The sequence below is a fragment of the Gobius niger genome (genome assembly GCF_951799975.1).
Source record: "Gobius niger genome assembly, chromosome: 3".
NCBI lineage: Eukaryota > Metazoa > Chordata > Actinopteri > Gobiiformes > Gobiidae > Gobius > Gobius niger.
In genome coordinates this window covers 41,589,940-41,602,274 of record NC_136854.1, presented here as the reverse complement: position 1 = coordinate 41,602,274, position 12,335 = coordinate 41,589,940, and the positions used below count along the sequence as shown (strand labels likewise).

General features: G+C 41.2%; 1 protein-coding gene across 2 annotated transcripts in view; it reads left to right on the top strand.

Moving 5' to 3' along the window:
• The window catches only part of LOC306960796 (uncharacterized protein), a 130,176-nt gene that overhangs the window by 101,336 nt on the left and 16,505 nt on the right, over window positions 1–12,335 (top strand). For both annotated transcript variants that reach the window (XM_079553352.1, XM_079553351.1), the window contains one exon: window positions 3,372–3,438. In XM_079553352.1, coding sequence (XP_079409478.1) covers window positions 3,372–3,438 — 67 coding nt within the window. The remainder of the gene's footprint in view (window positions 1–3,371; window positions 3,439–12,335) is intronic.

The window sequence follows — 12,335 nt, the reverse complement described above, 5'->3', positions numbered from 1 at the left end:
GGGCCGGCCTCAGAAAACGCTCGGGGACCCTTTGCTGTTCCTCTTTTGTCCTGAGAATGGGACAGCAAACCACACCACGCTTTAAACTGAACAATGAGCATTAGGATCAGGAGTATTAACTCAGCCAGTGGTTCCCAAAGTGCGGTGCATGAAAAGCAGCATCAGAGCAAAAGGCGTCTGTTTTGGAGAATCAAATTTTTGTTTAAGGCATAATTTCATCTCTGTGCAGTCATAAGTTAATGCCTTCAGTGAGAATCAACAATGTAAGACCAAAGCATTAAAAAGGGTTTCCAAACTTATATTCAGCAGGATAAAGGACCTTAAAGGGACTATACAGAGTTTAAAAATGTTAAGACTAAGTATTTTCCAGCCATGTCCTAATGTGTAGAATGAGCTCAGACCTGTTCACCACAACTGCCTCTAAAATCCTGCACTGTCACTCAAAAAGTTGTTACTTCGGGTCTGAAGTGCCGTCATACACGAGCTTAATATAGAAGCTGCAGTTATGCGTAAGACCTGAAGTGGCAGTAGTGAGCATAAAATGACCAACTTGCATCTAGTCTCTTTAAAGGTCCATTGTGCAACTTTTTTTGTGGAAAAAAAGCTGATATTGTGTGTGTTTTACCTTGTAGTGACCCAGCGGCTGTATGACTTATCAGCATGATGCTTTTACTTTCCGTTCCAGTGATCTCTGCCAGGATCAATTGTTTCATAAGTTTTCAGGTGGGAGGCGCCATCAGCAGAAAAACCCTTCCAAACAATTGGTCCCGGAGCGTCCGAAGTAAACGTGCCATACTGATCACTCATACAGCCACTGGGTCAAATACTCACAAATATCAACTTTTTTTCCACATAAAAAAGTTACGTAATGCACCTTTAAGACTGATAATGGTCGGAAATTTGGTACAACATTAAATTTTCTTTAGGGAATTTCTTAAAAAATAAAGCAATTGTTACGGGGAGACTGACATCGGCATGCTCTACTTTCATATGCCAGTATTTTCAAACATAATCGGCTTCTTCAAGATTTCATGGGGGATGGGAATCTTATTTGTGCAGAGCTTTTCACATGACACGTTTCTCGTTTTTTTAATCACAGTCTAGTGTGTAGCCACAGTTGCCCTGTGGTAGACTGACAGAAGCACGGCTCCCAAACTGCGCCTACGGACCATCACCAACCACTCACTCGCCCCTGGTTCTTCCCTCTCGCTCTCCCATCCAGACACTGACCAGGTCCATCCCTGCTGCTCAGAACCAGCTGAGAAAACGGTTTGGTTCATTGCAATAATCGTACATGGGAACCTTCAGTCTAACAATTATATTAATCCATAAAAAAACATCCTGAAGCTTTATCTATCTGGAGTTATTAAGTTTTGTGAGAGCTGACCTTTGACCTGAAATCGACTGAGAAAAGAGGCCGTTGTTTCCCTGAGCGTCCACAGATTTATTGATGTCTTTGGTATTTTCTCACCGAAGCCAAGTTTTTCCAGACATGAGCTGACCTGAACGCGTGTACCTGAACCTGCCACGGGGCGTGATGTTTCTGAACTTATCTAACAGCAGCTGCTAAATTCCAACATGTTTTTAATCATCCAGTGCCAGGAGCCGTTATGCAAGAGTCTGTGCTTCTGATGCACGGCACAATGTGTGTCTTTGGTATCAGCTTCAAGTCCAGTGTTGCATTATTCAGGCTTTTTTTTAAACGGTAGAAGAATAAGTGAGTTCACCATGTGGAATTTCTCACATTTCTGCCTAAATTTGTCACTAAATGTGGTCTTATTACACTAATACCACCCAAACATTTACATTTGATCATATTATTGGCCATAACATGTAAACATTCACAGGACAGGGAGGAATAAGTAAGTACACCCCCTGAATCTCACTGAACTGCAGCAGTTTTGTAAAGAGGAAGAAGATTCACCCCATCCCACTCATTCCACGCTGTTGAGAATGTCTCAGGTCAAACTCTGGGAGGAAATCTCGCCCTGTGAGGCCCCCAGGCCACACTGTATCAGAACTCAATAGAATTAAAACAAGGCACTAAGGATAATCAATATGCTCACAGCTTAGCATTTCTGAAATAAATAAAAAGATAAGTAATAATGATAACAATAATAATAATAATAACAATAAGAAGAACAACAATATTATTATTATTATTAACAAATACTCTCAGGTGATGTGACCTGTCCAGTGGGAAGCCTTGACTGAATACTATTTATTTGGATTTTTTTTTTTTTCTCCAAGAGACGTAGCCCCACTGCCTACCAGCCTTTTTTTTCTTCTTTCATCTACATTTTTTAAATATTTTTATTATTATTATAATTATTATTATTCATTCACTTTTTTTCTTTCTTTTTTTTGTGTTCCTGGAGCTCTGTGTTATCCGATTTCCTTATGTTATTGTATTATACTGCATTGATTCATGTGCCATGTACAAATTTAAAAAAAAAATACAAATTAGAAAAAAAAAATAAAGAGAATGTCTCAGGTCTTTCTGCAAAATATCTTTGAAAAAAAAAAAAAAATCAAATTCTGTTGATGACATCACGTTGTCCAGGCCCTGAGGAAACAAAACAGCCCCACACCCTGATGCTCCTGCTCCAGACTTCACAGTGAGGAGAGGGGTTTTGATGTTGATGCTGTTCCATTTTTCCTCCACACATGACATTGTGTGTTCCTCCCAAACTATTCAACTTTGGGTCCATCAGTCCGCAGTATATTTTGTCCAGTAGTGCTGTGGAGCCTCCAAGAGCGACAGTGCAGGATTTTAGAGGCAGTTGTGGTGAACAGGTCTGAGCTCATTCTACACATTCGTTTTAACACTTTAATACTTAGTTTTAATATTTAAACTCTGTATAGTCCCTTTGAGTCTAAATATAGTGTTTTTTTTATGCTCAGAGCACTTCACCACTCACTGATTCACAAACTCACGTGTGGTCCTGCTCCCGAACTTAAGATCACACACTTTTCTTCATTCACGCCGGGGCTTCATTCACTTTTAATCAGCGTTTCTCCGTTTTTACAGACTGCTGATTCCTTCCTTGTTTAAGCATGTTTAGCTCTGAGCGTGTTATGCTCTTTTTCAGCTTCTGAAGATCATAAACGACTTGGGAAAAGTCTCAAAGCAAACGTTATGCAGTGTTTTGGACATTATGTTATGGCTCTTTTGTTGGATGGTGTTACATAATGCTTCTATGTGCTGTTAAATGGCTAACTAGTAACTGAAGGTCATAGGTCACCCTTTTACCTGACGTCCCTTGATCTCTTGACCGTGACCGAGCTGTAAACTCATTAAACGAAGCTTCGGCCGCTGCTTTCCTGTTTGCTCATGTTTTAACCGAGTCTCTTTGTGTTTGTGTTTGCAGCGCGAAGAGTCTTTGAAACAGAAGAAGGAGCTGGCGCAGGAGCTGTCCGGCCTCCGCCATGAACTGGGTAAGACAGTCTGAAACTATGAAAACTTTTACAACGTTGGTGAGATGAAACGATGCTCCTTATGTGCGGCCGTTTTCCTGATTTGTCCTGATATTGTAGGACAGGGGTGGGCAACGTCAGGCCCGGGGGCCAAATCCGGCACTCCGGCACAGAACCTCTGGCCCTCAAGATGATTTTGTGAAACACTATTACACAACTTACAGAGTACTTTTAACATTATTAGAGTTAAATGGGAGGAAATAAGGTAGAAATACTGTCAATGCACCCGATTAGGTCATAACACCGGCATCTGAAAGAAGTGCACAGGAAAAAGAATAATCGTTTTCAGGAAGAAATGACATAAATCTACTTGAATTAAGAGATTCAATCTAAGGTTTGGGTTGATTTGGTCTGGTCTCGGATGAGATAAAACCTCTAATAGTATTTATTCTCTTAATTCAGATAATTTTGTGTCATTTCAAGTGAAAAACAATTATTTGTCTGATTCCAAGTGGGTTTTATTCCTGTTCCTTTGGCGCTATAGCATTTGTATCTTGGATTAGTTCAAACCGACTCATATTCAACATAAAAGAACTTTAATTCAAGCAATTGCGTCCACACCAAACACGTGTTGGGCGTCAAAAACGCGCCTCAAGCCCGTCGTTGGACACTTGTGCTTACTAAAGTCAGACGCTCGTCACAAATGTCACCGAGCGTCAGACGCTCTGGCCGCTCGTCAGCTCAGAGTCTGTTCGTAGCATCTTGGAAGTAGCTGTTGCCTGAAATAAACCTGCTACATCTCATTGTTGATTAAAAGTCTGCAATAAACCACAAATACGTGAAGGCTCAGTGTGTGATCGTCATAAAGCCTGCTCTATGTCGTTACGGATTCACTGACGTTATTAATGCTTGTTGTCAACTGAGCTAACAAGCTATGGTTTTCTCCCGGAGCTCATTGTAGATGATGTGAGTAACAAACTACAACATCAGCCCAGCTCAGTGTGTGATCATTGTTCTTTATTTGTGCATATTTATTGTTTTCACGTGAGGACCGGAGGTTTAGCTTAGCACTAGCTTTCTCCGGTGGTATTGTTAAGGTAATAGCCCCAAACACATTCCCAGCGCAGATTCAGCCACTGAAATAACCTTTCTTGTCGCCGCCTCTAATCCTGGGGGTTTAAGATGAAGAAGCACTGATGTGTCTTTGTAAAAGTCCCAGAGCTGCTGTAGCTCCGGTTCACAATGAAGCTAAACCTCCGTGACTTGTGACTTGTTTACATCTGTGGGCCCGGCATAGAATCTGTGTCGATTCTATGCCGCCCACCGACACAGTGGGTTGAGCGTTTTGCCTGAGAGTGCAAACTATTAGGCCTACAGTTGTTTTGTTGTACATTTACATAAGTCAAGTTACTTCGGTACTCTACTTGAGTAAGTTTTTGAGGATCTGAGTGGTGTTTGTGTTGAGAGACGATTATGAGCCACGAAACTCGCCTACTGTCTCATGGGATGGCACATAGCTCCTAATCACCGGTTAGTTAGCATCAGAGGTCCCTATGCTAAAGTGGCTATGATAGTTAGCATCGAGGCTCCTTTTCCTAACTACTTCCTAACTGACAGACCAATTCGGAAGCATCTTGTCATGGCGGACGCTGACGCACATCCGGTTTGGCGTAAGAGCTCTTACCAATCTGCTCGTTTCGGACGCAGCCAGAGAGAAAGGCACAGGAGCAGGACATGGAGCGGCGGACTCCATTTTACAATTTAGCCATTTTCCAAATCGTCTGTTTTCAAAAGCATGAATTGATTTATTTAATTCGATTTATCGCCCAGCCCTAAGTCAGTGCAGTGTCATTGTCATCATTTGCATCAAACCTCACTTAAACTGCCATTCAAATCCTGAGTCAAAGTCTCTCATTGTGCCTCATGTTTATTAAACTTAGATTTGAACTATTTTAGAATGGGGGATCCGTCTGAGTCCTAGTTTAGCTTCTATTTCCTGCTTTTGTGCTGCTTTAATCCATTTGTTTTGCGTGCGTGCCTGTGTGTGTGTGTGTGTGTGTGTGTGTGTGTGTGTGTCCTCTGGCGTTTACCTGTTTACGAGCTCCACTTGTTAACGGAAGCTCTAACAAGCCTCTCGTTTGTGTCTGTGGTGTAATTATTCGTCTGAATGAAAACCTCGTCTGCTCATAAAACTTTCGGGTGTGGTGGAGACGAGCTCTTGGACGACTTCCCTTTAAATATTTGCGCACGTTTCCCATTTACCTTTCCACTAAAATATGTGGGACTTTCATATCTAAGTGCAGGTAAAAAAAAACAAACACAAACAAAGCGCACGTTGCTCAGACACGACTCGGAGTTGCAGATCCAGTGCGTCTCTGCTGCCAGTTTACTTTATTTCCATAAACAAATACGACTCAGATATCACAGTCTGGAGTGTCGTGACTTCATGACAACAACGAGGAAAGTGGAGAAAATACAGTTACTAAAGAGCTTTCACTGAGTCTGGACACGTTCATTAAGAAGAATTTCAGAAATATGGTGTGGTTTTAGAGGTTTATTTGCATCATGAGGAATACATAGACATATTAAAAAGCAATACACTGATTCCAAAGGCTTTAAATCTAGGTTTCAGTGGAAAATATTGACATTTCTCGACTATTTTTACTGCACAGGTTCGTCAAAAGTACAAAAGTTATTGTCCAGATCGTATTTAGCTGCAGCTGTGCCTGATATAGACTCATGTAGTGTTTTTAGCGACATGATGCTAACGGCCTAGTTTTATTCCTATGGAGAATTTATGTCCTGCTGAGATAAGTGCAGTGTGTGTCAGAAAACAAGCATTAAAAACACTTAACTCAGGATGTAAATACTTCACCAAAGGAGATTTCTGTGTTTATGACTGTGGCTGTTTTAACCTAGAATATAGGGCCGGGCGATAATGACAAAAATGAATATAGTATATCAATATTTTTGGGGACCTTCTTTTCAAAAAAAAATTTTTTTTTTGCATTCCCCCCCCATATTTTACCTTATTTTTTCAATTCTTTTCTACATTTTTCCCAATTCCCACTAGGGATGGGCGATACCACATTTTTTGGAATCGATACCGATACTTTTGGGGTCATTTTTGTCGATACCGATACCGATACTGGTCATTTCATATGGGTGAATGTATTTCAATCAATATACATTTCTAAAACTGGTTGTTTTGTAAAATGATATTACTTTAACTGCTTAATTAAACAATGTTAATGTGAAATTAAATACATAAACAAAATTTTAAATGAATACATAAATGACAAACAGAACCTAAACCAGAATGATTTGCCCGGCTCAATCCTTTGCTGTTGTGACTGTTTTGGATCAGAACAGAGAAATAAATCATCCTTTTGTGTTGATAATTGCTGCCCCGCCTCCTTTTACATATGCAAAGTAGTATCGATACTTTTTGCCCAATATCGATACTTAAAAAGTAGCCGTTTGGTATCGATATATCAATACTTTGGTATCGATCCGCCCATCCCTAATCCCCACCCCCGTATATTTCGCTTCATTATTCCTCTATTTTCCCCCACTTTTCCCCCCGAATTTTGTCTCCATTTTCCTCTCATTTCTTAACATTGGAGATAAACTCGATATTGTAAAACTGCATATCATCCAAACAGCAGTGTCTTATATTATCTTGTAGATCAGTTTTTCCCAAGCTGGGGGGCGGGCCACTCCTGGGGGGGCGCCTGGGATTACAGGGGGGGGGCCCAGAGCTTTGCCTGGTCAGAGGGTCAGGTCATAAATCATATTATTTGAGCAAAATAAATCATCAAATATGACTGAGTAAGGACGACAGATGCTTTGAACTACTTTGTTTTTAAAGTGAGGGTCTGCAGTGTTTTGTACATTGTAAATTTCATAAATATCTGACTTTGTCTCGTCCAATCAGAAAGCAGAATTAGCACAAAGAGCCTCCTACAAACGTTTACTTTAAGTTTACTCCATCAACATGTCCTCAAGCGGCGCCACTTTAGCTCTATGTGATAAAAAAAATTGAAAAAAATACAATTTCCATGCACCTTTCACAGCCAATCGATTAATCTTAAAAATAATCGGTAGATTAATCGATTACCAAAATAATCATTAGTTGCAGCCCTACTTTGAACACTTCAATTTCAGTTTGTTTGTTTGAAATAAATACTTATTAGCAATTATTTTCATGTTTTGATACATTTGTGGGGGCCACAGTTTTGGACTGGGGGGGGGGGGGGGGGCGTGGCCGGACTAAAGCACATGCAAGGGGGGGCTTCAAGGAAAAAATGTTGGAAACCTCTGTTGGAGACGATATATTCCCTTGAAGCTAATGCTAATTTAATGCTAACACATGGTAAAATAGCTCCACAATCTGAACAAACATTTATAAAACACACTCTGCTTTTATTAAAGTTTTCTTCCATCTTTTAAATCTTATTTTATTTTTGATTTCTGTATTAAAACATGGACAGGAAGTCGTCTTTACCCCACACTGGCCAACAGGAAGTTAGCCAAAATCATTAAACATATTCTAGAAGTTTCCCACCAAATCCCATGCAAACCTTATGAAATGAAATATATGAGCTGATATTGTGGCTTTAAAAACATAATATTTGAGCGTTAAAATGGTATTGAAAAGCATTAACTCTGACTCACCGTGTCTGGTGCAGTGAATGTAAAAGTACACGAGTATCATCAAGTACTTGTATGTTCGGAACACAAACATTGATGTTGGCGGCGCGTGACTGGTGACAAAGGCGCAGATTAAGATGATGTTCACGTGTCACAGTGATGAGCGTTGATCCCGGAGCGTTTGGAAAGCCGCCATTTTCCCGTCACTCTTCAATGCGCAGGATTATCGTGTTTTCACTGCTGCAGTTCAGGCGTCAAAACATGTACATACGAAAAACACGCCTACTTCAAATATCATTACTCAGTGTTACACGCCATTGTTGAAGCGTCCCCGCCTAAAGCCCATAGTGGTGGGAATAACCGGAGCCCCAGGGCCTAGTCTGTTATTACAGAATCACCAGCTTTACCCACTTTGATGGATTTTAAAAACTTTTTAGTAGAAAAGGTTATTCAACTTGTCATCTGGACTGAGCTGTTTCGTGTGGTCTGTAAGAGTCTGCACCCTGGACTTAAACTCGTACATCAGGGGTAGGCAATGTCAGGCCCGGGGGCCAAATCCGGCCCACCAGCACAGAACCTCTGGCCCCGAAGATGATTTTGAGAAATATTATAATGCAAAAAAGACATCAAATACCTGTTAAAGTACCTTAAAAATGAGAGAAATATTGTCAGTATTTTAAAAATGTCCAGCCAGAACATCCCACTGGGTCATATTATTGGGCGTGGTTAGCGCTTGTGCTTCACAGCTGGAAGGTCCAGGGTTCGATTCTCACCTGGACGGGGCCTTTCTGTGTGGAGTTTGCATGTTCTCCCCGTGTCTGCGTAGGTTTCCTGCGGGTGCTCCGGTTTCCCCTACCACTAAAAACATGTACAATAGTCCAGGATGAATGAGAGTGTGTTTGAGAGTGCGCATGGGGGACGACGGATGGAAATTAGCCCAAGGCTACACTCCGGTGTGGCGTGTTTACATGCACGAAACCCATGTTTTCACTCAAACTTGGCTGTAAATACTGTTTGAGTGGTGCTAGCCCGCAGTTAGCTTTGCCCGTTAGCCTGTTAGCTTCTTCTTCGTGATTCCATTAGTGTGTATTGGTGACTCCGGTCCAGTGGCAGTCAAGTTGCAAACATGGTTTTCTGGCCAGAGACACCAGGGGGAGATGAAAGACCCTCCAAATCATCCCATTAACACTTGTATCACCCCCACAGGGACTACGGGAAGGATTTATTAAGGTAAACAAGTTACTTAGTACTGCTTTTAAGAGGGGGTATTATGCTTTTTTTTTCAATCCCATAGCTCCAGTCTATATCACACTACAATGATGACCAAACCTTCTGTTGGTCTGTAAATGCAGTAAATTAGAATAACTGCCTTGTATAAAATGGCTCTCTCAAAATGGCTGTAGTGAATGTCTTGAAATAGGCCTCTGTCTCTTTAAGAACCTCTGAGCCTTTCCGACACGCCCCCTCCACACGCTGTCTGTGGCATCAGTGGGGAGGGGGTTCTGCTGAGGAGCAGTGGTTGGTTACTCGGCTGGTGACGAAAGCTCGGAGGCGTCTCCAGGAGGTGGGGGCGTTCCTAGGAGGACTCAGGCAAACCTATCCCTAAAATGGCCGCCATCAGAGTTTTTACAGATTACTCAAAAATACGTGAATGTGCCAAGGCAACACTTCAGGCATGTTTTTAATGAGGGAACGACATAATTACATGATGTAAAGCTTGAAAAAGTCGGTTTTGCATAATACCCCCCCCTTTAACATGCACTGTCCCAACCAAATAAACCAATATAAACATATAATGTAAAACGGGGATTCTAAAGGGAACTTTTATTTAATATATTCCATCTGAAACTACATGGAAACACTAACAGAGTTTGTTAAAATGTTTGTTATTGGGTTGTTTTGATCATAATTTCTGTCTCGTTCAACAAAAATACAATATTTTCTACGATATATGAGACATGACAGTTTTGTTTGGGGCGTGGACTGTCATCCTGGGGCAATGTTGGGTCCCGAGGCCTCGTCACTTAAGAACCACTGATGTAAAATATTGGTATTTGCAGATAAAAGTTCTTTACTTTGGGCTTCAATGGCGAGGTTCGGCCCCTGGTGTTTTGGCAAAGATGAAAGTCGTCCCTCCTCGACGCAAACCTTCCCCTGTCGTACATAAACCGATTCACTCACTACTCACTCGCCAGCGCACGCAGATCATTTTACCCCACGCTGTATATGGACAAGGTCATTAGGTTTTATTTCGGACACTGGTCGCCCGCAGGAATCAGCATGTGTGCCCTACATACCATCTGATCGCGCCGGACTTAGATCCAGCGTGTTTATACTTAGAGGCCGCTGCGTATCGTGTCAGAGCCTCTCGGTATAAAGACATGCAGCGCTGGGGGACATTAAAAATAACCAGGAGGTGTAATTTAAGTCAATTCAGCCCCGGGGTGTGGACGTGTGTGGCTGAGTTCACTGACCGCTGCACTCGGACAAATGGCCGCCCACTTCAGCCACGGAGAGACGGCGGTGGTGACATGTTTAAAGAGGATATGACACATTAGACACAGCTTTTGCTAAAACATAATTAACGCAATTATACTTAAGATTTACCCAGTTTTCGTTAGTTTATGTTTATTGTGTCACTTCCTTATTGGACACAGACATACAGTACATAGAGGTAAACATTATTCAACTGTTGCCGTGCCAACCGTGTTATAGATACAGACGGCATCTCTGGAATCGCCCATATATGGTCATTTTTGAAAACAGTTAAGGGGGAAAACAATTTTGAAAACATGAAAATTTTCTCTAATTATTCAAAAACTACTGTAACAGAAGCTGAATTATGAATATAGTTTCTACTAAATAAAGATACAAAGACATGGGGAGGAGCAAAGTGGTTCAACAGCCCATAAATACATGAATATCGGAGAATGCTAACTTGATGCTACATGTTAGCATCGGGCTAATGCTAACGGTTAGCTAGCGCTTGCTACAACTGCCGCTTTTTCACTTCTACTGCACAATCTGCTGTGAGAAAATATCCATATGGGCCCGATTTACACTTGACTTTATTTATATGATAAATAAGTTGATATTCCACCAGAAAATGGCAAAAAAGTGGAAAGTTTCTCTAAAGATTCTATTTTCCCCCTCGGCGAAGCCACGCCCCCTTCTATGACGAGATGCCGTCTGTATCTATTGGTATATTTTGGGAACAAACACAATTTTTCTCTCTTTTTAGCCATTTTCTGGTGGAGTGTCACACACAAATACAGTCAAGTCTAAATCGGGTTGATGTGGATGTTTTTTCACAGCAGATTGTTCAGTAGAAGCGAAAAAACTGCAGTCGTAGCTAGCGTTAGCATGCAGCATGATGCTAGCTTGATTCGTCAAGTTAGCATTCTCCGTTTTTTCTCTAATTATGGGATGTTGAATCACTTTGCTCCTCCCCATGTCTTTGTATCTTTATTGGGTATTAAACTATATTCATAATTCAGCATTTGTTTAAGTAGTTTTGGAGTAATATTAGAAAGTTTGGATTTTTCTCCTTTGTTTTCCCGCTCTACTACTTCAAACATGACCATATATGGGCGATTCCAGGGATGCCGTCTGTATCGATGTCAATGAGAAATTAGTCAGATTCTACCGTGTGCCGACAGTTAGCAAGTCGGCTCGTCCGGGCAACTTGTCAGAGTCCGTTAGCATTAGCCACCAAACATCGCTAATTATGAACGATCCAGATGTTTTCAGCTGATGTCAACCGTCAACCACGATTACGTCAAAGCCTAAAATCATTAATGAAAGTACAGAGATTGAATTAGTGTCTTAGTTTCTACTTTACATGGGTCGAAGACAAATCCAGTGGCCACTAAATATCTTTCAATCATCATAATCTTGATTTAGTATTTTGAATCCTTGTTTTGACACATTTTGATGAAAAAGTTGATCATTTGCGTCCTTTGGCAAGACACTGCACCCGCCTGTGCAAGGCTAGCGCATGTCTATGGTATCAGCTAGCCTGCATTAAAAACAGTCTGACCCGCAGTGCACCTGAGGCAAATCACTTATAACACCAGACTAACCATATAAAAGTCTGTGTCCATAGAATATTTTTTGGAATATAGCTGACCTTGCATCACATGAATGATCACATTTTGAGGGACTATTTTCTAGCAGATCACTCCGCCGCCGCGTAGCTTATAATCAAGTTTAAAGTTCTGCTGATTGTTTTTGAATGCCTAAATTTGCTGGCACCTCAGTATCTG